Source organism: Onychomys torridus, chromosome 15 (assembly GCF_903995425.1).
Source record: "Onychomys torridus chromosome 15, mOncTor1.1, whole genome shotgun sequence".
NCBI classification, from domain to species: Eukaryota; Metazoa; Chordata; class Mammalia; order Rodentia; family Cricetidae; genus Onychomys; species Onychomys torridus.
In genome coordinates this window covers 28821470-28849012 of record NC_050457.1, presented here as the reverse complement: position 1 = coordinate 28849012, position 27543 = coordinate 28821470, and the positions used below count along the sequence as shown (strand labels likewise).

Below are 27543 nucleotides of genomic sequence, written 5' to 3'. Positions count from 1 at the left end.
TGCTCCCTTCTGCCTTCTGTAACGTGGAGGGAACAGTGGTGACATTCAGTCCCCATTCCTGCCCTGGGCTCCCCCTGCTGTCCTCCTGCTGCATCTGTCCATTCCTTGTAGGTGTCATCCTAAAAAGCAGCACCTGGACTATTCTGGTCTATCAATCTGTACCAGGTTCTAGGCAGCCATCACTTCAAATCTAATAAAATACAATGAATCAGCACAGTTAGTAATACTCAATATTGCCTTGCTAGGACGAGAATTACGGTTCAACAGAAATCCCCTAATGTTCTTCCTTCTGGGCTCTGACTTAGTGGAAAATTGCTAAACAAAGCATCAAGACTATTAAAGAACAAAAAATCAGTGTTATAAACCTGCCAGATCAGTATTTTTACTATGGTTCTCAATTCCTCAACCACAGCATTTTAAAATGTTGTCGAGTAAAACATTATTATGGGTCTTTTATTTTCAGTTAAAGAAACTTTTGGTTGAAAAACAGAACCCTTAGGCTTCCATTATGTTTCTAAATAACTAATATAATCTTACTGCCACTTGCATGCACAGCTCGCCAAACCACAAGATGCCCTGATTACAGAGAAACAACAAAGAAAATGAGAAGAAAAAAAAAAAGCCTTATAGTTTCACTGACAGAAAAGAAAAACTAAGTTGATTTTCACAAAATCAGAGAAATGTGAGAAAAGTGATTAGTAGATGGAAAAATAGAACAAATTTTACATAAAAACGGAATAGTATTGGATCACAGCAGATGACATTATAATCAGTACTGGTGACAGATGTTGACAAGGAACAGGTTTGGCTGAACAGAAAGAGGCCAATGAGGCAAAGAAGACAGGTTTGATAAGAGATCGAAGAATCAGAAACAAAGCCAAGCATCTGTTTCCATCTTCTACCAGTTTAAGATGCAAACAGAGGCAAGAAAGAAAACAGAAAGGAGAAGAGGAAAAAGGAAGAGGGGAAGAAGTAGAGGAAAGGAAGGAGGGAGGAAGGGAGAGGAAGTCTAAACCACCTTAGGTTCACCACAGATCTTTACACAATCAGTTTGCACGCCACGGGAGGAACTGCCTGCTATGGGTCAGATACAAGCGCACTGCAGTCCATCCACTCCAGGAACTCAATTACTCCTGGGCAGGATGAAGGGAACAATGAGCGGGGCTTCTGACAAGTGAACCGGTGTATGTGGGGTCCAGAAAAGGATCAGAATGTGAGATATCACTAAGCTGATAGTAAGTATTGTTTCCTAATCTTTTTAAGTCGGGCATATACCATCTTAACAGATATAGGAAGGATCGCATAGGCAGGAAACTTCAAAAATCCTCTTTTTCTGGGTACCACGAACAGAAAGGTAACCACATAAACTCAAGGAAGGGCCTCATTCCCCACATTCAGCCCCAGGGCATTATGGTGGGGGTGGCAATTTGCCCCTGAAGAACCACAATGAAACAGAGCTGAATTGCTTGGTCTGTCTATTGCCAGCTCCCACCTGACCCTCAACACAGGGCACTTTAACAAGGCCATAGGAGTGCATGGTAACTAAAGTCCTTTTCATCAAGATGACCAGAAAGATGATGCCCAAGGACATGAGAAGCTGGAAAGCCTAACTGTTAAAGCTAAAGAATGCAATCGCATAATGCCACTTACAAACTATGCTCCCCTTTACCTATATTAATAATTAACATGAGAATCATTCTAAAAACAGAACAGACAGACCTCAGCCAGAGTCAAGGACTGGCTGCCAGGAGGCACCACAGAGGAAAGATGCACAGGGCTACAAGACTACAAACAGGTCCAGCATCTAAACCACAGCCACAGGGGGCTGGAACCAGCCTGCGGCTAAGCAGGTTACTGCCTACTGAAGCAGCACTGATAACACTGTCAGGGAACTAAGGCGAGACTAGAGGCTCACACAATAATATTCAAAATGTCCAGAAGAAAATCCAAAAATGTTCAGGGAAAGAAGAAAAACCAGGAAAACACCAAAGCTCAGGAGGTGGGGGGAAGGGGGGCAAGGTGTCGGGAAAGGAAGCCAAAGCTGGGATGACACAGAAAATCAAATTTCAAAACATAGAAAGCAGTCATTAGAAAAGTAGACGGCAATAAAGCAATAAAACCATTCTGGAATCCAATGGAATTGTAGAACGTGCCTGCACTGAAATATAATATAAAAGAGAACAAAGAAACTGAGGGGCTGGCTCAGGTCACACACTGTCGAGGACCTGGATTCTATCCCCAGAACCTCAGAATCCATGTAAAATAAATTCAGGCAGAGCAGCAGGTATCCACAATCCCAGTGCTGGGGAGATGAGAAAGATAAGATTGCCCGGAGTTCACTGACTAATCAGTGAGTGACCCTGCCTCAAAACATGAGATGGAGAAAGACCAAAGAAGACATCCAGCATTCACCTTTGGTTTCTGCATTCATGCATGTGTTCAAAATACACACACACACACACACACACACACACACACACACACACACACACAACCTTGAAGGGGATAAATTTTACTTAATTTCAACTTGAAAATAAAAGTAAAATTCATTAGATGGCCTCAATAGCAGAATGTGGATTACATGTTTAAAAAAAGGTCATGAACTAGAAAAAATATAATAATGAAAATTTTAATCTTTATACAAGAGAGAAAAAATTAAAAAATAATAATAAACTGAGCTTCAGGAACCTAAGAGAGTAGAACCCAAGGTCTAACTATGTCATCTGAATTTCAGAAAAAACATAAGGAAAGATATACTATTAAATAAAATTTAATGAAACAGTGAAAGTCTCATAAATTCAATTAATGATAGAAACAAAATCTAAGCAAAAGCAAACATAAATACAGAGAACAAAATCTGAGAAACACAGAACCAGACACATCAGAAACACACCACTGAATATAGAAAACAAGAAATAGCCAGAGAAAAACAATGCTTTGTGAATAAACAAAAAATAATGTGAAAGATTGAAAATTTTCATCACAATTCTTGGAGTCAAAAGGTGGTAGAAAAATGACTCAGAAAGCTAAAAGAAAAGGACCATCCCATGAATTCCATATTCAGCTGAAATATCCCCCAGGAATACAGGCATTCTTGGAATAAAAGTTAAGTAATTCTTTGCCAGCAGAAATGCTTTCAAAAACATTTTGACAGAATTTATTCAGACCAAAGGGAAATGATACCAAAAAATAAATTTTGAAAAATAGAAATGAAAAGAAAGCAGTAGAAATTTAAAAAAAAAAATCTGGATAAATAGACCATTCTCTTGAATTCTTGAATGTTTGAAAGCAAAGTTTAAACTACTATATGCAACTTATAACAGAGGGAGGTGTGTTATATAAAACAGCTGCACCATAAAAAGGGTAGAAAGAACACTGAGCACCATACCGATGAGTCTCTCCCTTCCACTTAGAATGACAAGCGGCTCTGTGGTTAAAAGCACTAGCAGTTCTTCCAAAGGATGTGGATTCTATTCCCAGTACCCACACACCTGCCAACTGTCTGCAATGCCAGTTCCCAAGGATCTAACTCCCTCTTCTGGCCTCTGTGAGCACTGCATACGTGTAGTGCACAGACCCACTAAGCCATACATTAAAAAAAAAAAAAAAATCTTCAGAAAGGCATCTATGGTTAAGTTAAATGTCCTACACATATTTATATTTTCAAATCACATATAGTTTCAAGATCTATACATTAAAATGTCACACTAAACATTTGTTGAGCAACTCAGAAAGAGGTAGAAAAAAATAATGAAAAAAAAACAGAGCAAATACAATATAAATACTAAAAGTTAAACATGCCAGAACAAAAATAATTTATAAGTCAAAAGTTTTCAGCTCACAAATAAAAAAAGAGAAATTATGCAACTAAATATAAACCACAAATTGTATTCTGTCTTATAAGTCTCTAATTTAAAAAAAAATGACATGAATAGTTTAAAAATAAGTGAGTGGACAAAAATAAACAATGCAAAGACAAATCAAAAGGAAACTGGGCTGGGTATATTAAGCCTACAGCATACTACAGAGCAAAGAGATAAAGAGACAAAGGATAAAAGGGGAACAATATTTTTTTCTTAAATTAGGCAGATAAGAATTCTAGTCTTCACAAGTCATACTGCCATTGTTACACAAATCTAACTCATTATAAATTGAGTTATGGAGAATACCTAAATTAATAAGCTTGGTTAAAAGGAAACAAATTTTATTTATAATAATAAAGAAACAACTGAATTATATTTAAAAAGTCATAACTTTTTAATCTCTTCACCTTATATAATAAAACGGCCAACTAGTCAATATGGCACAACATTGAATATATATGTACCTAATAACAAAACTTTAAATACATCAACCAAAACCTAAACAAACTGAAAGAGAAAACAAAAATCTCAAGCAACTTAAGGATTCAACATTCCTTACTAAAATTATAGTTGGTAGAAAAGTTATAAGGATTTGGAAGAACAGAAACAAAATCTGTATACATTGAAATTTAATCAATGTAGACTATATATAGCCAGGTCATGAAACAAATATTCCAATATTAAAGTATGGAAATCCTACAAAATATGATTTCTGAGTAGAATCTAGAAACCAATGGCAAAGGTAACAAGGAAATCTTGGAAACTGAAATATCGATTCATAAATAATCCACAGATAAAGGAGAAAATCTCCAAAAAATTAAGTGTTCTGTGCTAAACAAGGTAATAAGGGTAACATAAAACACAATGCACCAAAAATGTGTATGGTGCCACTAAAGTAACATTTAATGTTTATATGAGAAAAGAATTATCTCAAAAATGCAATTGAAGTACCTACCACAAGAACAACAGAAAAGGGGTAATTGATCTGAGGCGACAGAGAAAGGGCATTCTAGGCAGATGGCACAGACTGTTAGGGACACAGGCAGGAGACAGTCTGTGCATCAGGAGTTGAGAGGGTTTCTTATTGAGTGAGATGGCAAAAGTACAGTTCACATTTGACAGGTGGCTTGAGTTTGGAAAGGCAATGTTGAGCCAATTTGGGAAAATGCCTCCGGAGTACTTGAGATCATTTGCTGTGGGCTAAAGGGAACTGTTATGTAATTTTAAACAGAAGCATTACATGAACTATTTATGTTTTAGAAAAATAACTGGTGAAATGATGTGTGGAAAATACTGTCCTGTGGATGGTCTGTTAGAGATAGACACAAGAGATATTCTTAGAGTATAATCAGCTAATCAAGTTTCAGGAGGAACTTGATTAGTTTGTATGCAGAGGTATTGTCAGAAATTTGATTAAAATTAGATGCAAAGGTATTCTCAAATATCTTCAAATTGCATTGAGAAAAAATACTGATAGTTGGGACTAATTAAACCACTCTCCTAATTATGTATTCAGGCTCAACAGACTGACTAGTATTGCTTATTCTACATGCCTTATCTGCTCACATTGATTTCCTGTCCTTGGCCTAATATTCATCTCTCTCTTTCACTCTCTCTCTCTCTCTCTCTCTCTCTCTCTCTCTCTCTATATATATATATATATATATATATATATATATATATATATATATATAATTATTTCCCTGAAAAGTCATTTTTCTATCTCTAATTCTGTTTATAAGCAGGCTAAAAATCATTGTTTCATCACTGAATTTGCACACACCCAGACAAGGCTTTATCACACTGTCCTGGTTAATTTTTTGTTAACTTGACACAAACCACAGTCATTTGGGAAGAGGGAACCTCAACTGAAAAAATGTCCCCACCAGACTGGTCTGTGAGCAAGTCTATAGGGCATTTGTTTTTTGTTTTTTGTTTTGTTTTGTTTTGTTTTGTTTTTTATTGATGGTTGGGTATGGGAGGACCCAACTTACTTTGAACAGTAACACTTCTGGGCTAGTGTCCAAGGGTGCTAGAAAAAGGTAGGCTAAGCAAGCCATGAGGAGCAAGCCAGTAAGCAGTATTCCTCCATAGCTTGCCTTCTGGTTCCTGCCTAAAGTTCCTGCCCTGACTTCCCTCATTGATGGAAGGCTATGAGATGAATGAACTCTTTCCTTCCCAAGTTGCTTTTGGTCATGGTATTTTATCATGGCAAAAGAAACTCTAAGACACATATCAATTGTAAGAATCATAGTGGAGTTGAAGACAAATTTGGGGGTAAATTAAACTGCCTTGAATTGAGAAAGGAAACTCTGGAAAGGCATTGTTAGGATGAAAGAAGGTAAGTAAAAAGTTGTATGTAACTTTTCTAATAATGCTAATGATCCTCTTATATATAGCTCAACTTGAAATTTTACTTTTTATCAGTAAATAAAACCGTAATAAAAATTATAAAAATAAATGTAAAAATTTATCATGTACTATATATTTTAAAGTAAATGCACTTTGTAGAACATGGAGATTTAACACACATCACTGTGTAGTAAGCACACCTAACACTCACCACTCTTTAAGAATATGATGTGTTCTAATAAATTGAAATTATCAAGCTAGATAATAAATCTCAGGAACTATTCCTCTATCAACTGTAATTTTATATCCTTGGAGCAACAGTTCTGCACTCCCGCATGGGTAATCTCCATTCTACTCTATAAATAAAATAAGCACTTGGGGCTCCATTTGTAAGACCATGTGGGACTTGCCTTCTTGTCCCTGGCTTATTTAACTTAGATGATATCCCCGGGTTCATTCACCATCTCACCAATGGTAGGATTACCTTCACTTGAATGGCCTGACAGCATCCCACCCTGAATACATCATTATTCACCCATCCCTCGTTGATCTCAATCTTCACCACTGTAGGAAGTGTTGCAGTGAGTGTGGGTATGCATATATTCCATTATCATACTGAACTCACTGCTTTGGCCATATATTCCAATAATGGCACTGTTGAACTATTGAGTAAGTCTCATTTTTATTTATTTAGGAATTTCCATGCTGTTTTCCATATTGGCTATACTAATTTATATCCCTATGCATAATTCATAAATATTCTCTACATCTTTATCAGCACTTGTTTTACAGAAGAACTAATTGTTGGATTGGAATATATAAGAGTTAAGATGGCAATACTAACCAAATTGGTATGTAGATTTCAGCTCAATACACATAAAAATCCTGCCTTTCTGCAGAAATTATTTACCTGATTCTAAAATTTATTTTTGAACTATAAGGACTCCAAATAGCCAACGCAATTCTAAATAAGATGACTAAGTTGTTTCAAAGCTTCCTACAAAGGTGGAACAATCCACACAGTGTGGACAGACATGCACAGCTCAACAGGACTTGAGTGAACAGCTAGAATAAGCCTGCACACTTGTGCTAAAAATGATTTGTGGCTAGAGTACCAAGACAACCTAGTGGGAAAAAAATTTTTTTTTCAATAAATTGTCTCCAACAACAGAGTATTGAAAAAGTTAAGTTGGACCACCATCATATGCCACACACAGAAAATTAATTCAAACTAGATCAAGGCATAAAGGTAAACTAGAAATTGTGTAACTATTGAAATAAACCAATATAAATCTCAATGACAGCACATTAGACATGGGCTTCACAAAAATGACAATGAAAGCACAAGCAAAAAGAAACAAAGTAGACTATTTTCAGTAGTTAAACTCAATCTTCAAATGCCATCAGCATAGTACGATGGCAATAGTATGGGGGAAAATGCTTGCCAATCACAAATCTCATGAGACTTAGCTATGTAACTCCTATGTAACTCACTAAGTCTTTTTTGAAGAACAACCTTTTCAAAGGGGTAAAGATGTAGACACATCTTAAAAGGAGATATACAAGTGGCCAAAAAGCACATGAAGAGATGCTCAACATCAACAGCCACTAGAGAGATGCCAACCAGCATCACAAGATGCTGTTTTCCATTAACAAGGACACCTAGTGGGGAAGGTAACCTGTGTTGGCAGGGAAGCTTCTAGATGACTTACTGCTGGGCGAATGTTAAAGCAGTGTAGTCACTGCGGAAACAGCTGTCAGTTTCCTCATGACTCAGCACCTCAAATCCTGTATGCACTGTGTCTAAAAGTCCAGTAAAACACTTGGCTCATGTATTTTCACAGCAGCACTGCTTATAATGGTAGAAAAGGTGGAAACAGTCCAAATGTCCATCAACTGATGGATGGATAAATGTGTCATTATCCATAAATGGTGTGGTACTCACCAATAGAAAGAAGTATGGATGCATACTACAACATGGATGAACCTTGAAAACATGCTAAGTGAAAGAAGCTAGGAAAGAGGTCACATTACAGGATTGCCTCCTATAACTGAAAAACTAGTTAAACCTACAGAGACTAAGAGCTGAGGGTTTGGGAGGAAATGCTAAGTGACTGGCAATGTGCAGCTTCTTTGCAGAGTGAGAAAATGTTCTTGAATTGATTCTGACAATAACTTTACAACTCTGAAAAACTAGAAAACACTCAACTGTACAGAAATGGATGAATCATATAGTATGTTAATGAAATTCCTATACATATTTTAACCCAATTGAAATAGTAATTTATGAAAGCATAAAATATTTCTCTGAATTCTTTCTCCAGGGGATTTCTTTCATATTTTTTCAGTTTCTAGTTCTTGTCACTATGGTGCCCTATTACAGGTACAATTTGATGATACCTTATAACATTTTCAGATATATGATTTAAGGCTAGAACACAAAGGAGAAGCATCCACACTTCTAAGTCATCTAAGTGTGCTATTTTAGCATCATCTACCTAAAAATTCCAGTGAGATCTGGATATAACAATTAGACAGAAAAGCAGTACTTTATATTTCAAATAATTTAAAGGGCATGAAAAACTGTGTTTACATACTTAAATATTGAAATTCAATACCTACATAAAATATACCTATATATAGCTAAAAATATACTGATTTTTAGTAACAGCTTATTTTTCACATACCAATATTTTGCCAGTCTCAACATTATTTAGTAAAAATAAGAATTAAGAGATTTTAAACTATACTTACATATTAACATTAATATTTTAAGACTTTTTAATTTTAAAATTTATACTAATAAGCCATATTTAAATGTGTCTGTTTTCAGTCCCATTTTAAAATTAAGTACATCAGTTAATAGAAATATATGAACATACCTCCCATCTAGAGCTGGGTACTTGTAAACCCCATTTTCCAGTGCTTCAAGTAGCTGTGACCCCGTTACTCTAATAACCAAAACTGGGTCCACTATGGGAAGTACAGCCAAAAGATCATACAGAGTGAAATTCCCTGGTGGGTGTATCCTATCAGATCTGAGAGTGCCTACAATGATTTAAAATGAGGGAAAAATGTGTTTTAATTTTCTTCATAAAACAGTATTTTGATAACTCAAAGTTACATTTCAACTCAGAACCTTCCATCCCTAGGACAAAAGGCCCTAATCAGGCTTCTAATGTTTTCCTCATATTTACTTCCAGCTTAATCTTATATGTAACATATTCATTTTAGAAGATATAATTTCATGTCAACTCCCATGTTCTTCTTCAGTATTAAGCTGTAACATTACAACTGGAAAGCCATTATTCTCCCCCTACATCTACAGAACCAGGCCTATGAATTCCAGAACAGATCTTCACAGGCAACAACTACAAAAAAAATTCATTCTTAGAAAATGTTTTCATGGACAATTCTAAACCACTCAGATGTAAGGTTAAGAGCATTTGTACCTTCCATGAAAAACAGAATTCTAAGAAGTTTATCATTGGGATGCTAAGCAGTACTGTATCATAAACTTTGGGGAGAAGGCAGAAGCTGAAACTGGGGATCAAATCCAAGGCCTGGCACACACCAGGCCAGAGTTCTTTTACTGAATGACATCCTGACCCCACAGTCTAAGCTCAGGAAGCAGTCGAGACCCAGTCTCTGTGCCCAGACAACACCTGAAGCTCTCAGTTACAGCATATAAACTAAAGCTGTTTTTAGGGAAGGATTGTTTTTCATTGTCTACAGTGACTCTTAAAATCTTTAAACTCTAAGTCTACCAACTTCAGACAAAAGCAGTTAAGAATAAGAGCCAGCCCATCTGTCCTGCAGGAAGCTCTTACCATCTCCTCATTAAAGAGGTAGGAAGGCAAGACTGGGCAGAGCAAGAACTTCAGCCCAGAAACTTCAATCTCTTGCTTTTTATTTCATCAGAGCATAACAGCACAGCGTTAAGACATGAGAGATAGCGATCTCTTCATAGAAATCTCATTGGCAAGTCAAAACTCTACAAACTAGATGTTTTAAGTTTCAGATAAACTGAACTCCAGAATCTGCTTCCAAATACCTAATTATGACAGGAAATGGGTAACTGCACTCATGGAATTAATAAAGTTTCTAAGTAGGACTTCCCAAGTCTTAAAAATACTTACTATTTTTACTACAAGTACTGGCAACCTGATTTTAGTTATTTCATGTCCCTTTTAACACTGAAATCACCTGAATTAAGAAGTGCCACATCAGCACGTGTGGCCTCTAACATTGCATTCGTCACCAGATTTCCAAGGTTGCTCTCACATCTTCTTACTGTAATTTCACGGCCATCTAATTCCATATCAATTGGGCAGAGAACTTCTTTTAACATATACTAAAAGAAGAAAAAATAGCTATCTAAAATCAGAATTCCTTGTGTTTTACTGATTTCTTAAATTAATTTTCTCCACTTGATCATTTATTTTTACTTCAAGCTAAAACTCAGAAGAATTTACTGGAGTCCTTCTTTTCTGTATTACTACTAAAAGGATACCAAAGCACTGAACACTCAACAGCCACTGACTTTAAAAGCTATGAAATAAGCCATGTTATCATAAAGTTTTGAAGCCTCATCCTAGTCCTCTAGAGCCAGAAACATGTTATTAAAATATGTAATATTCACTGCTTCCAACTGAAGCAGAACAGAAACTTCTATTCCTGTAGAATTAGCTCAGGTGCCAAAAGTTATATTAAACAATACATACATAGGTATCAACAGAGCATGGCTTATGCTTCGTAAATCTCTCACAAAAGTACATTTTGCCCAATATGTTTAGGGACCTGCTAGAAAGACAATCCTTAAATTTTCAAATTCATGTAAGAAGCTAAGTGGCCTGCCGACTAATCACTGAAGGTCTGAAATATATATGTAGAAGAAAGGGAGGAAAACCATATTTTCATTACAAACTAATGTAAAATTCACCTGTGCTTTTGTATTAAGCTAGTGCTTAATGTATACCAATCTCTTTACTAAAGGCATAAATTCTTGTAGAACTTGATTACAGAAAAACATTTTAATAATATCAGTTAAAATAAACAGAAATGTTACAGTGGGTCTAATTTCCTTTTATTTGAAAAGTCAAAATAAAATATAAATGGGGTTATGTAAATTTAAAAAGATAGAAAATTATCACGAATTTCCATGGATTTATTGTGATTGGAGATGATATTTTTGGTGTTGCTCATTCACTATCACAGGCCATGATGTGGTCTACAACGCTGTCTAAAATGTTTTGCTGAGGAACACATGGAATACTCACCCACCTGTATGTTTTGAGTAAAATCTCTTACTATTGCTTTAATATATGAATCTTCTTCCAAATAACTCACAACATCCACTTTCTCAAAGACATAGTGGAAAGAGGCATCAAACAGCCGTATGTTTATTTTGGTCAGATTTTTAAAGTCAGATCCACTTTTGACAATCCAAGTCTCATTCACTTTCCTGATCCCGTATTCATGGTCGTGGCCTCCCAGAATCAAGTCGAGCCCTTCTGCTCGCTGGGCAAGCCTGGTGTCATTCCCCCACTTCATGTGTGTCATGGCAATCACGAGGTCGGCTCCTTCTTCTCTCAGCTCCATGGCTAGCTCATTAGCAGCTTCTACATAATCTTTATAGTTCACATTAGACTTGTTAACGGTAGCCAGAGTATCCAGCCAGTCTTCTTCAACGAGTCCCATTAAGCCAATCTTCAGATTGTTCCAATGAACTATCTTTTTGACTGTACCATGGCCAAGAGGTTCAGAAGTAAATCTGTCATGGACATTACTGAGAAACCATGTGAAGTGCATTTGTTTCATATAGTCTTCCAAAATGTCAACTCCAAAATCAAACTCATGGTTTCCTAAAATCAAATAAAAACATAAAAGTTTAATTTGAAATCACAAGGATATTTTTCCAGTCCCAAACATATTGCAGTTCTCCATGAGGTAGCTTCCAATAGGTCCAAGGCTGCATGTTAAGAGCAAGCATTTTTAACACATGTATGTTTAATTAGCCCAACTTTCAATTAGAAATACAGTGAATTTTTTGGAAGCCTTCAGCCACAGAATGTCTCCTAGCATTTCTGATAGTGTTATAGTTCAAAGAAAGTCTTCAGTTTGGAAAAGAAGCCTTGCAATATGGGGGGATGCAGTGACATGATTGATGGCTGCTCAATAACACACTAATTTAAAGATTACTTTTACTGCATGCAGACATACTTCATAAAAATACACTTTCTTATTCCAGACTAAATATTTCATAAAATTCAGCCACACTATGAAATGAGGAAAGTCCTGGTGCTTCTCTACTGTATTATCTAAAATAACTGTATCTGTCACAAGGGTAAATAAGTAGTCGTTATGAAAATAAAAACCAGGATTGGTGGCACAGGCCTGCAGACCCAGCTATTTGAGAGGCTGGGTCAGGAGAACCACAAGTTCAAAGCCTAGCTGTGCAATAAAGGAAGTTCCTGGCTAGTCTGGGCAATTTAGGAATACCCTGTCTCAGGAAGCAAAAAGCAAGCTGGGCTACAGCACAGCAATGCAGCACCTGTCTAGCACAGGAAGGAAAATTCAGCATAGTGATCCATTAGGCAGTAACCAGGAGTTGCTCCTGAAATTAGCCCTGTGGCAGACCCCTTTCTAAGGGAAAATTCAAGTAACAAAAATTTTCCATTGGATTATATTTTATCATTTCATATTTAAATGCAACAGATCTACATAAAGCAGGATATTTTAGGAATACAGTAAAGTATTTGTAGCATAGAAGAAATCAGTATGATATGTAAAATTAACAATTCAATAGAAAATTCAGATGCAAGCTGGCTTCTTTCCTCTGGAAAATATGTTGACAGTTGATGGCAATTTATCTGCCCTTGAAAAAAAATCATAGGTCAATGTCAATTTTATTTTCCTTTTATACTTTTAGAGACTTTTATAATTAGTTGGAGGTTTTTATAATTGGAAACCTTGGCATATCTACTCCCTACATGACTTCTGGAGAACTTCTTTACTGGAATTCTCATATGTAATGATGGGGTATAGACCATGCATTCTTAGTCTAAAAATCCCAGATCTGAAAGTTTTGCGCACCAAAATAGGTATCACAAGTAAGTAGGTGACTCCATACTCAATTTCATGTAACAGGTTACTTTCAAAATAAAGAGAAGCGAAACATTGCATAAAATTGCCTTCAGACAATTATCAAGTATACACAAAATATAAATGATTTCTGTTTGGACATTCCACTTCTAAGGTAGTGCATTATTAAAATGTAAATACTATAAAATCAAAAAGCCTCTGTGATCCAAATCACTTCCAGTGCCAAACATTTTGAATATGAAGTGTCCTACCTCTATTAGCTAAATAACCATGTATATTTCCCTACAGTAACACTTTTGATCTCACAAGTCTTATGAAGCTATGTTATGACAATAAAATTAATAAGCTCTTATAATAAGGGTTATAATATAGAAAATATACTGAAGTCATTTTTTCTATAAACTAGGATGAACACCAGAACTTGAAATTTAAAACAATCTGCCATATACACTTGTACCACTCCAAATAAAACACCTAGGAATAAATGTAACAAAATGCAGAGATGTGTGTGTGTGTGTGTATTTGTTCACAAGTTTCACTCCATTAAAACTGAACATTTCTGCTACTAAAGGACACTGTCAAAAGAATGAAAGGATAATCCAAAGAATAGAGAGAAAACATTCACACACACACACACACACACACACACACACACACACACACATACACAGGAAAGTACAGCGAAGTCTTATGAAAAAATCAAAGAATTGAATAAATGGAAAGAGAAAAATGTTCATGGGCCAAAAAAAAAAAAAAAAAAGATGCAGTGTTTTCAAAGTTAATTCTTCTCAACTGATGTATAGATCCAATCCCCTTCTAACCAAGATCTTAATTTAAAGGAAGTCATTTCATGGGTATCAGCAGACTGACTTACATGGAAAGCCAGAACACACGAAGATGTTCACAGAAAAGAAAAATATGAAGGCTGTTACTCAACTTGAAGACTTACTAAAATGGACAGTGCCCACGACAGGGTGGCAGCAATGAAGTAACAGCCAAACTGACCAAATCAGTCGATCAGAAGGATGGAGAGCTCTCAAGAAGATCCACATAATTACACAGACTGATCTTTGACCAAGGATCAAAAATCCAATGGAGAAAGATTATCTCCTCCAAATGGTACTCAAAGTTGTTTTAACTTCACATCCACGTTTTAAAAAAATGAATCTAGAAAGACTAGGCAATACTGGTGACCTCTAGGCTTGACTGAGCGACCCTGGCAACCTACACATGAGAGAAGCTACATCATTCTGAAGGCATCCTGGAGGCATGAATAGTGAACCTGCACACAAAGACCATCTGTTCTGTAAAACAATTAATCCAAAAAGCATTACCATGCAAACCACTACTGTGATTGATAATCTCTGTTGTCAACCTGACTGGATTTGGAACCATTTAGGCGATGGTTAGATACACCTCTGCGCATGTCTGTAAGGCTGTTTCTAGAAATAATTTACAAATGGGGAAGTCACACCTTAAATATGAGTATATCATGTCATGTGCTGGGCGTCTAAAGAGAGTGTAGGGGTGAAGTGCTGCAGGTCCCCCTTTCACTGCTTCCTGGTCCATCTAGATGCCAACAAATGGCTGCACACTCCTGTTGCCATGAAGCTGCCTGCCACCATGCCTTTCTGCCATAAAGGACCATGTCCTCTCAAACCACAAGTCAAGGTAAATCCCCCACCCCTATGTGGCTTCTGGTCCAAGTATTTGGTCACGACCAGAAGAAAAATAATTGAAACTTCATTAACAGATGTAAATGCTGCAGAGGATCATTTCTGTGTCAGACACTGTTCTTGGACTTAAACACACAACAGATACAAAACAGACTGAGACTTTCTGTTCTTGTAGAATGAGGCAGAGGAAGATAATAAATAGGTGAAGTACATCTTCTTGGGTATTAGCATGGCTAGCAAGGATATGGAGAAGAGGGAGCTTTGCATGCTTTCGGTTATAATGTAAATTAGCACAGTTATTTTGGAAAGCAGTAAGAAGGTTCATCAAGAAATAAAAATGATTATAAGACCCAGAAATTCCACTTCTAAGAATCCATCCAAAGACACTAAAACAGTATGTGAAAGCATTCCCTGTTTCCCAGTGTTCATTGCAGTGTTAGTCACAATGGCAAAGATTTGGAGTCAACCTCATGTTCATCAGTGGAAAACTTCTTTAAGTGTATATATGCACAATGGACTATTAAGTCAGCTTTTAGAAGGAATGAAATTCTATGATTTTCCAGAAAGCATATGCTACTTAGAATATCCTTTCAGAAAGACTGTACAAACACTTACTTATATGTGAGGTATTTAAAGAGCTGGATTTATTTGAGCAGTGACTAGAATGATGGTCATACCAGAGACTGGGGTGAGGAAAGTTTATAGAACAGGATTTGTCGAAAACAAGAGAGCCAAGTTATAGCTGATCAGGAGAGCTGTGCCACATGTGAACACTAGTCCATAATGACGTGACAGCCCAAATGACTGACAGGAGAGTATTTCAGATCAAATGTCACCAAAAGTACTGAGCAAAGTAAAGAATACGTCAGTTCATTTTAACTTTTTACTCTAGATTGTAAATTTATGTTGCATTGTATATTTATTTATAATATCACATACTCATATTTGTAAGTAATAACACCAATTAAAATACTAATTTAAAAATTAATAAAATAGTAATTTTATTCAAATTACGCATTAAAAACACTTGGTTTGTATGATCAGAACACTAAAACTAATCAGATTTAGAATGTAATTGCTTTACCTCTAATTTGTGCATCAGACTAATAATGCAGCTCAAGACTACACATCAGTATTCAGCCATCATGAATTCATATACCAAGGTCATAACTGAGATTCATGAATATGACTCCAGCTACACTTTTAAAAGACAGAAGCTGCTTTCACTTATTTATTTTCTGTTTTGCTTACTTTATTTGGTTTTTTATTTCATGTATGTATGTGTATATGTATGTTTGCACCCCAAAGGCCAGAAGAGAGTACATGATACCTGAGATGGATCTACAGACTTGCTCCATGGGTGCTGGGATCCGAACTCTGATCCTCATATTTGTGCAGAACATGTTTAGCTGTTAAGCCATCTCTCCAGACCCTGGAGGTTTTCTTTTAAAAGGTATTTCTTATAAACTGACCAGGCTCCTATACACTCGACCACTTCCATTGGTACCGTGGAAGTTTATTCCTCTGTGCCTAGCCATAGCCATTAAAAGCCAGAACTACATCTGACTGGAACAAAGGAGGACAAGACCAAAGCCAACTCTGGAGCAACCCACTACAAGAGTGGACAAGCCACATCAGTCAGCTGACAGGCACATGCTGTGATAGGTGCTTGGACAAGCCACATCAGACCACAGACACATGCTGTGATGACAAATACTTTTAGCTTCCCAGAGGATGACTCAGTTTCCTGGGAACTCAGAAGCCAGAAAACAGGTCCAACCACAAAACTCCCCATCATCAGCTCGCCCTGAGTCGTACCTAGTATGCTACAGACCAATTGTACTTAGTATGCTACAGACCAAAAATGAAAGGTTTTTTTTTAAAATTTTTCCCTTTTATTGAAAATAGATTCTTTTCTCATACAATATACCCTGATTATAGTTTCCCTGCCTCTATTCTCCATCTCTCCTCCACTCCAGATCCACTTCCATTCTATCTCTCATTTAAAAAACAACAACAACAACAACAAAAACAAAAAAAAAAAAAAAAAAAAAAAAAAACAGGCTTCCAAGAGATAACAAATACGACAGGATAAAATATAATAAGATAAAGCAAAAACCATCATAGCAAAGTGGGACAAGGCAAACCAACAGAAGGAAAAGAGTCCCAAGAGCAGGCACAAGAATCAGAGACCCACTTGTTCACACAGGAGTTTCATAAAATACACTAAGCTAATAGCTATGATATATACACAGAAAACCTGGTGCACAACCTTGTAGGTCCTTACTGGCTGCTGTAGTCTGTGTGAGTTCATATGGGCCTTGCTGAGCTGACTCAGGGGGCCCTCTTCTCCTGGTGTCCTCCATCCCCAACAAAAGGAATATTCTTAAAAGCAGCAAAACTTTCCAGTCCAGGAGCAATAGTCTCACAATAGACTCAAAACTTGTGGTATAGTTTTTTATCTTTTGAGATTATAATTCTACCATTTTTCCCTTCCCTTTCTTCTCTTCAAACCCTCCCATATACTCCCTTGTTCTCCTTCAAATTCATGGTCTCTTTTTAGTTATTGTCACATATATTAGGAATATATATATGTATATATAGACATATGTGTATATACATATATTCATATATTTTTTCCTAAATGTCTGAATAAAACCTAATCCATTTCAACAAAGTAAACTGATTTTCTAAAAAAAAGAAATGTAGGTGTAGGTGAGATGGCGATGAAACAGGAAGAAATGAAAGAAACAATGACTGACATTCATATTTGTTTGGACATACAACACATCTTGGACAAACCCCTAAAAAGTAAAGATTACTAAGGGGTATGGGAACTGGGCAGAAAAGGGCCATGCACAGAAAAGAAATGTTTTGCTCTACAATGAAATGTCTTGGTTACTAAGCCTGATGACTCTGTCATCTGAACACATGTTCATAAATATCCTAACTATATTACAGCGCATTTTACTGAGGTAGTCTGACATGCAACTTTGGTAGGGCTCTCCCCGGCTCACTCTCAGCTTTCTCTAGGCTGCTCTGGCTTTGGATATTTCAGGCTCAGTGGACTCCATTAGCTGGCTCCTTCTGCTGCCTTCCTGTTGGGCTAAGCCAATGGTGGATATAGACAGGAAGAGAACTGGTTGTTATGAAGGAGAAGGTCAAGGTCAGATGCCTCCCTTCTTAAAGGCCACAGGAGATTGGCTGTGTGCTATGCTGAAAGCCATGCATCCATCCTACCAGCTGACCTTCCCATGGGATTCCTCCCTTACCTTTTCAGGCCTCATTATACCATCCTCATAATAATGCTAACAAACATAGTATAGAGCAACATATGTAATTTTAATATTTCTAGAACCACATTTCGAGAAGAAATCGAGGAAAGCAATTTGCATTCTTGTTTTCATACTGTCTTAAAATTCCAGTGTCTATGTGGCATTTATAGCACACCTCAGTTTAAAGCAGTTTTAACTGCTCAAAGCTATCCTATCCCCCTTAAGTATTTTCTTCTTTCCCGTCTCTTTAAAGTCTTTTTATTATACTATCCCTAAATTCCTCACATGATGTCTAGTCCATTTTGTGTAAGAGTAAAACTCACATACTAAGGAAAATGCTTAATAGAATGATCAAGAAAAAGCAGTACACAAAGTGGTATAGTCACTATGTGATCCCAACTACCTAAAGAAATGTACATGGAAGAAATGAGAAAGAAATACCACAAGAGGTGAACCTAAATGATGATGTCTGACTTAGTTTTAATTATCAACTTGTCACAGCCTAATGTCACCTAAGAAGAGAGTCTCAAAGTCTAACTGAGGGATTGTGGAGATCAGATTGGCTGGCAGGCACGACTGTGGGGAATTGTTTTCATCGCTAATTGATAAAGAAGGATCCAGCCCACTGTGGGAAGCACCATTCCCTAGAAGGATCCAGCCCACTGTGGGAAGCACCATTCCCTGGGTCTTGGGTTGTATAACAAAGCTAGCTAAGTAATGAGTCTCTGAGAAAGCCAGAATGCAGTGTTTCTCCATTGTCTCTGCTCCATATTCCTGTCTGAGTTCCTGCCATGACTTCCCCCAATGATGGGCTGTAACCTGAAAGTGTAAACAAGTAAATCCTTTCTTCTCCATGTTGCGTTTGGTCAATATTTTATTACAGAAGTGGAAAGAAACTACAATAAATAGCATTATGATTATTTTCTACTTCTTTACATATTTTTATACTTCTGAAATTGCATTAAATTACTTTAAAAGACTTTAAAAATGACAAAAATACAATATAACAGCAAAATTGATAAGTCAAATATAACCAATAGGTATTGGCTGCTTCTTCTCACTTTCTTAGAATAGAACCCACTTGCACTAGGGGTTGGAAGGGAGAAGAAACTCAAAAGGAAATGTGAAGTCAACCAAATGGAGGATGTTTTACTCTAAACAGGGTGGCAAATCAACTGGTTTATTGGTTCATAATTTAATAGCAGGTGAGAAACTGCAGCCAGGGTTCCAGCTGTGAGGGCAGAAACAGTCCATCAGAATGCAGAGAGTTCTTTTGAGAACCAAGAGTGGCCATCACCTTCTAGCTAGTCTATGGCAAGACATCCAAAAGGTTCCAGAACCTTCCAAAATACCACCAGCAGCTAGTGACTAAGCACTTAGATACATGAGCCTGGAGAGGAATGCATGTTAAACCATAACCAGGAAATCTCCATAGTCCTCAATTAAAGGGTGCTGTTGTACTTTTTCATTGACACTTTCCTTATTTTCTAACAAAGTAATGAGAAAAAGTTAGAAGAGTAGTCCAGTTCAATGGATGGACCAGAACCACTAATATGATATATACTGCATTTAAACACAGAACATTTGTAGAATCCAGAAATATTCCTCAGTATGTCCATATGAGACAAGGACCAAAGGGACTCTGACCTACTGACTGTTAGAGCTGCTTTTCCTGTTTCTTTATGTTCTCTGTCATGGAGAGGCAAAGACCACAAGGATATGGTATGGGCTGGCTACAAATGCTGATGTCCTATATGATTCTGTTCTACCCACAAACATCCAAATAGAACCACTATGGCTACTGAATATCTCCCAAATGGGATGGTAGTTAGATACACAGACAGAATCCTGTAAATCTCAGCCCCTGTTGAAACTCTTTATCTCCCTAGCATGATCAACTAAAGTCCAAAATATTATCAAATGGCCAATATTATATTCATAAAGTATGACACCTCACACTTTACTAACAGTTAGAACACCTTGTTTTCCTTACCGAGTATAGTAGTTTAAATGTCATTGCCCCCCCCCATAAGCTCATAGGGAGTGGCACTATTAGGAAGTATGGCTTTGTTAGAGTGGGTATGGCTGTGTTAAAGGAAGTGTGGAGGTGAACTTTGAGTTTTCCTATGCTCAGGATACTGCCCAGTGTCTCAGGTGACTTCCTATTGCCTGCAAAGCATAGGACTGCTGTACGTCAGCTTCTTCTCCATACCATGTCTGCCTGCACAACACCATGCTCCCCACCATGATGATAACATAAACCTCTGAACTGTAAGATAGCAACCACCTCGATTATTATTTTTTTTCCTTTATAAGAGTTGCCGTGGTCATAGTGTCTCTTCAGAGCAATAGAAACTCTAACTAAAGTACCTAGGATCTGTTCATCTTAAGAATGAAACAGCTAGCCAGGCGGTGGTGGTGCATGCCTTTAATCCCAGCACTCGGGAGGCAGGGCCAGGCAGATCTCTGTGAGTTCGAGGCCAGCCTGGGCTACCAAGTGAGTTCCAGGAAAGGTGCAAAGCTACACAGAGAAACTCTGTCTTGAAAAACAAAAAAAGAAAAAAAAAAAAAAGAATGAAACACCTAAAATGCTTACTGTGGGCCTTGTGCACATGGTTTCTATCTTCTTCAGCCTTCACAGATGTTCTGTGATGGTATGCTATTATTTTCCCAATTTTATATCACAAAACAACTGAGAGATCAGTCACTTCATTTTGTTAATATTGTTGCGATGTTGTTTTTAATTTGGGAGCTTTTGGGGGTGCATGGTAGTGAGATAGGGATGCACTCCACAACCCAGAATGGCTAGGAACTCAACTTTGTAGAGCCAACTGGCCTCAGACTTAGAGTGATCCTCCTGCCTCAGCCTCCTGCATCATGGGATTACAGGAGAAAACCACTAAACCCAGCGGTCACTTTCTTTTTCATCATTCAACAACAATGTAGAGAACCACAATTCAGACCTAGGCCCAGGAAACTTCAAAGCCATGGTCTTAATTCCTCTTACTTTTGACATGTCTTACTTTTGCAAAGGCATAACTAAAAACCTTATTATATAAAGTCAAATTTTAGTAGAGTACAAATTTTCATGTTCATTGTACAATCTTGATAATTGCTTCTGAGTATCTATGGCTGATAAATAGAATTATTCAACTATTATTTTGAATCAAATATTCTAGTTTTATGTAAATTGCTTTACAAACTTCAAATAATAAAAAGTATTACTTACCAAAAACTGCAAAATGTACTCCCAATTCATTTAATATAGAAATCATGTGCTTTCCTTTTGTTATTGTACTTAGGACTGAAGGATTTAAGCAGTCACCACTGAAAATCAAGAGTGGATTCAGGAGGCTGAACTTTTTCACAGCTGTGGCAAACCTAAGGGGACAGAATCCTGTGTTATCATTGAATGCCTTTATGAAACACAAAGGAAATGTCTTAAATAGCAATATGACTTTTCCTTAAAATCAGAAAAACTAGTATATGAAAGCCCAGAAAGATGTTTTTAATAAGATCACTTCCCATAGCCAACACATCTCACTAACACATTTGCATTCTGAAAAAAAATAAGCTAGGCTGTACTAAGACTAGGCACCTCCCCTTGTATTAAGGCTGGTCAAGGCAAGCAAGTAAGAGGAATAGGGTCCCAAACAGTCAGCAAAAGAGTCAGAGACAGCCCCTGCTCCCACAGTTAGGAGTCCCCCATGAAAAACAAGCTACACAACAGTAACATGCAGGTTCCCTGGTTATCAGTTCAGTCTCTGTGAGTCTCGGATAGTTGTTTCTGTGAGTTTTCATGGGGTGTCCTTGACCACTCTGGCTCCTATAATCCTTCCTCCTCCTCTTCCACAGGATTCTCTGAACTCTGCCTAATGTTTGGCTGTGGGTCTGCATCTGTTTGCATCAGTTTGCTGGGTGAAGCCTCTCTGATGACAATTGGACAAGGCACCAGTCTATGAGTACAGCAGAATATCATTAGGAATCATTACAGTGATTTTTTTTTTGCCAGTCCTCTGGGTCCTGGTGCTCCAAAGAGTGTCAAGGGTGAGCCCCCTCTCCTGGCATGGGTCTCAGGCTGAACCAGTCATTGGTTGACCATTCCCACAATTTCTAGCACATCTTGTAGGCAGAGCAAATGACATCATGAAATTTGCAGACAAATGGATGGTACTACAAAAACAAAAACAAAAAACCAAAACAAAACAAACAAACAAACAACAACAACAACAAAAAAAAAAAACATGCTGGGTGAGGTAACCCAGACCCAGAAAGACAAACATGGTTGATACTCCCTTATAAGTGAATATATTAGCTGTAAAGTAAAGGATAACCATGCTACCTCCACAGACCCAGAGAGGCTAGGTAACATGGAGGGCTCAAGGGGGGACACTTGGCTCTCCCAGGAAAGGGGAAACAATTTCCTAAATACAAGGCATGTCCCCTGTGAGCATCAAGCAAGGACATGTGTGATGCTGAACTAGGTTGTTTTATGTAAACTTACTGCATGAGGTCTGATGTACGATAATGCTTCTTTGCAGCCTTCTAACTAAGTGTCTGATATTAAGCAAACCTTCTCAGCCCCCTACAGTCTCTTCTGCTCCCTTGGCTTTCCGTTGTTGTAGTTGTTTTTGGTTTTGTTTTCTCTCTTCTTGGTTTGACCTGATTTACAGTTTTTCTCCAGTTTGTCACTTGCTCTTTTCCTCTGTCACATTACTCTCTTTTTCCTTCTTTACTTAACTGTACTTTCCTTTGTCCTGTTTTTATCCCATCTTCATTTCATCCATTTTTCCTAATTAATTTTTAACTTCATAGTTTATGTGATAGTATTCTTGCAATTTTATTTTCTGCAGTTATTGGTGGTATAGCAGTTGGTTTTAATTAGTCCTGTGTCTGTATCTGCTTTGTTTCGGCATTATTATTATGGCAGCTTGTTTTCTCCTGAGCGGTACTCAAGACTGAGCCCTTCACAGAAAATTGGAGGAGATAGTCATTCCAAAAGATGTACAAATTACTATTTCAGAACACAAGAAATATGGCAAAGCAGCAACATGATTCTTCCAAAATATCCCAGTTCTTCAATTAACTGAATCCAAACATAGAATAATGACTAATGTACCAAAGAATCCAAAAGCCTAGTTTTAAAAATGATAATTGACCTCAATAAGGATTTAAATAAGCTGATAAAGCAAACAAGCCTATTTTTAAAAAAGAAGAAGAAGAAGAAGAAGAAGAAGAAGAAGAAGAAGAAGAAGAAGAAGAAGAAGAAGAGGAAGAAGAAGAAGAAGAAGAAGAAGAAGAAGAAGAAGAAGAAGAAGAAGAAGAAGAAGAGCTGAGAGCTGAGAACATCAACAAGTTGGATAAGCTATCAACAACTTGGGTAAGAAATTCAACAAAGACATAGGACAAAATTAAAATCAGAATGAGGATATGGTTAAAAGTTTCCTACATTTAGGAGAAATTAAGAGACCAAACAAAAATAGAGAGTAAATGCTAAAAAACTTACTGGATGAAATCAGAACAGAACATTTTCCAGCTCTAGGTAATCAAATGGACACTCAAGTACACGAGGAAAACAGGCAGGCTCAGAACAGAAGTGTTCCAGTGCTATCATACCTAAGTGCCAAGAGTACAGAAGAAAGAAATGATATTAAAAGCTTAAAACAGAAGTGCCATGTTTCTTACAAATTCACAAACCAATCAGAATTCCAACAGATCAATCAGAAGAAACATTAAAGACCAAGAAATCATGGGCTGTAGTATTTCAAACTCTAAAATAAAATAACTACCTACAAAGGTTACTATATTAAAATTATCCTATAATACTGAAGGAGGAATAAAGAACTTCTACAATAGACATAAACTAAAATAGTCCATGAACCCTAAGCCTAAACTGCACAGCATTCCCAAAAAACCCTAGACACAGAGGAGAAGAAAGATATACCATAACCATGAGATCTTGAAACAGAATATATCATATATGGAAGAAGATAAATAAGTGGAAAGAATAAAATTATTAACTCAGTAAATTACCAAATCTCTGAGATGAAAGAAAAAGTTACTAGGTATTTACCAATATTAAGTATTATCAGTCTTAACTCTCTCCAGGTAAGATTCAGACTGTACAAGTAAGTTTAAAATAAGATACAACCAACCATTTCTTGTCTACAAAGAAATGACTTTCATAGGCAAAACATGGAAAGAGAATGAAAGTAAAAGGCTAGAAAACAATATTCCAATAAATGAAATCTAAAGCAGGTAAGAGTAGCACCATTGTGATCTGGTAAAGCAGACTTTGAGCCAGAATTAGTCAAAAGGACTAAATATGGTCACTACTCATCAATAAGGGGAACTCTGAATACATCAAGAAGATATAACAATTATAAACATGCTATTCACTGAGTGTTGCTATACCCAATTTAAAAAAAAAAACAACAAAAAACAACAAACAAACAAAAAACACTACTGGAGATAGAAATGGACAGATCCAGATACAGCATGATGAGTGACTTTGATATTTACTCCCATTAATAGATCATCCAGACACAAATAAAATAAAGAGGGTGAGGAGATAACTCAGTGGGTAAAGTGCTTGCTGCACTTGACCTTAGTTGGGTTCCCTAGCACCCACTGAAAGCCAAGCATGGCAGTGTACATCTGTAACCCCAGAACTGGAGGAACAGAAATAGAGTGGTCCTGGGAGTTGGCTGGCCAGGCAGTCTGAATGACAGGACAGCTGGAATGTTTAGTAAGAGACACTGTCTCAAAAAATAAGGTGGCGAGTGGTCGAAAATGACACCAACTCTACCTCTGGCATGCCTGGATGCATACACACCCACCTACCCACAAACACACACACATGTGCATACATGAATACAACCACACACAATGTATTAAAAGTGAAATAAAAACTTCAGAGTTAAAACCTCATCACAAACCAAATGGACATAAGAGGTATCTATAGAACCCTCCAATTGTTACAGATTCTTATCAACAGCCCATGGAACTCTTTCTAAAATAAGTAACATTTTATGCCTTAAAGCAAATATTAACAAATACAAAAAAATAATAATTCCTTGTATCATATCAGAATCAAATTAGAAATAAGTAGCAAGAAAAGTCAAAAACACTATCCACTGAATGATGCACTTTGGAATGGTGAAGAGGTCATTGAAGATATCAAGAATACAAAGAATGGGCAAGACAAAGTTGGTTTTTAGAATAAAAAGGTCAAGACTCTAATGAAAAGAGTATGAAGGATCCAAATTAATAAAACCAGAGATGAAAGAGGGGTTTTATAACAGATACCACTGAAACATAGAAATCATTGGGGACTATGATGGAGACATGTCAAATAAATTGGAAAACCTAGAAGAAATGGATAATTTTTTTAGACATAGATGACCTACCAAAATCAAGCCAAGCAGGCAGAAGTAAGACAGATCTATAGTGAGCAATGAGACTGAAGGCAGTAATAAAGTTGATCTTTAAAATAGATAGATAGATAGATAGATAGATAGATAGATAGATAATAAATAAATATTCTTAAAAAGCCAAGGACAGGGTGGATAGACTGCTGAATTCTGTCAGACATTTAAAGAAGAGTTTCAAGAGCTCCTCAAATTCTTCTACCAAATAAAAAGTGAATGCTTGTAAGCTTCACTCCACAAAGCCAATGTCTCCTATCAAAACCTGGGAAGTCCACAAAAACAAAAAGGCATAAACTAAAATTTTCCTGATAACTACAGATGAAAAAGAATTCAAATACTTGCAAGTCTAGTTCAACAGCACATTAAAAAGACTACAGACACCATAATCAAATTGGTTTCATACCAGGGATGCAAGTGGACAGAACGTAGGAGACAGAGAATGGGGAGTATTGTTGTCACAGGTGACTGTTAAGATCAGGGCCTTTGGGCAATGATTAGCCATGAGAGAGGCCCTCTGTGAAAGGCTGTATCTGGACATGACATAGCTGTTATGCACATCAACTCAGTCCTGGTTTTAGAGGAAGTGCTTTCTGCTTCTATGCCAGTACCATATTATATTTATTACTATGGCTTCATAATTTATCTTGAAATCTGGAATGGTGACACTGTTGTTTTTGTCCCGGACTGTTTTGGCTCTGCAGAGTCTTTTGTGGTTCCCTATGAATTTTAGGACAGCATCTATTTCCATGAAAACTGAGATGGGGATTTTAATTGGGATTGTACTGAATCTGTAAATGGCTTTTTGTAGCACAGTCATTTTCACGATATTAATTCTACCAACTCATGAGCATGAGATGCATTTCCATTTTCTAGTGTCTTTTTTTCTCTTTCTTCAGGGGTTTAAGGTTTGACTGTAGAGGTCTTTTGCCTCATTTGGTTAGGTTTATTACAAATTATTTTTGTTGAGGCTCTTATGAATGGGAAGGTGTCCATGATCTCCTTCTCTGTATGTTTGTTGGTAGTGTATAGAAAAGCTATTGATTTGTACAAGTTGATTCTGTTTCCTGCCATGTTTCTGAAATTTATCATTTCTAATTTTCTGGCACAATTTTTAGCATCTTTTATGTATAATATCATGTCACCTATAAGTAGGAATAGTTTAATTTCCTTCCCTATTTGTATCCCTTCAATTTTCTTCTCTTGCCTTATTGCTCCAAATAAGTGCTCCAAACACACCATTGGAAAAAACTGGTAATAATGGACAGCCCTGTCTCATTCCTGATTTTAGCATGATTGTTGCAAGTTTTTCTCCACTTATTATGCTGACTGTTGTCTTCCCACATACAGCTTTTAATATGTTAAGGTATGTTTCTCCTAGTCCTGCTCTCTCATGGACTTTATCATAAAGTCATGTTGGGTTTTTTCAAAGGCTTTTGCTGCACCTATTGAGATGACATGTGACTTTTGTAAGTAAGCCCGTCTATGTCACTTATTACATTTATTGACTTGCATATGTTGAACCATCCCTGTATCTCAGAGATAAATCCAATTGGTCATTGTGAATAGTCTTTCTGAAGTTTGTCTGTAGGGTTTACAATTATTTTATGGAGCATTTTTTAATTTGTTACCCATCACCAAGTGGTCAGCCCTGAAAACACAAATAACTGACTGTATTTATATATTTAGGGATATATATATTTTATGTATATACAATTAAAGAAAAAAAGGCCCTTTCAAAAAGAAGAAAAAAGATGTTTTAAAAAGACAAAGTTGGGAGGGGACATGTTGGTGGATAGGTTGAGTTGGAAGGAGAAAATGAAAGGTAGATATGACCATATTTCAT

General features: G+C 36.8%; 1 protein-coding gene across 1 annotated transcript in view; it reads right to left on the bottom strand.

Annotated features, from left to right (window-relative positions):
- Positions 1 to 27543, bottom strand: part of LOC118596088 (snake venom 5'-nucleotidase-like) — a 41255-nt gene that overhangs the window by 3851 nt on the left and 9861 nt on the right. The window contains exons 2-5 of the mRNA XM_036206816.1: positions 21500 to 21651; positions 11499 to 12079; positions 10422 to 10569; positions 9098 to 9263 (exon numbers count right to left, since the gene is read on the bottom strand). Coding sequence (XP_036062709.1) covers positions 9098 to 9263; positions 10422 to 10569; positions 11499 to 12079; positions 21500 to 21651 — 1047 coding nt within the window. The remainder of the gene's footprint in view (positions 1 to 9097; positions 9264 to 10421; positions 10570 to 11498; positions 12080 to 21499; positions 21652 to 27543) is intronic.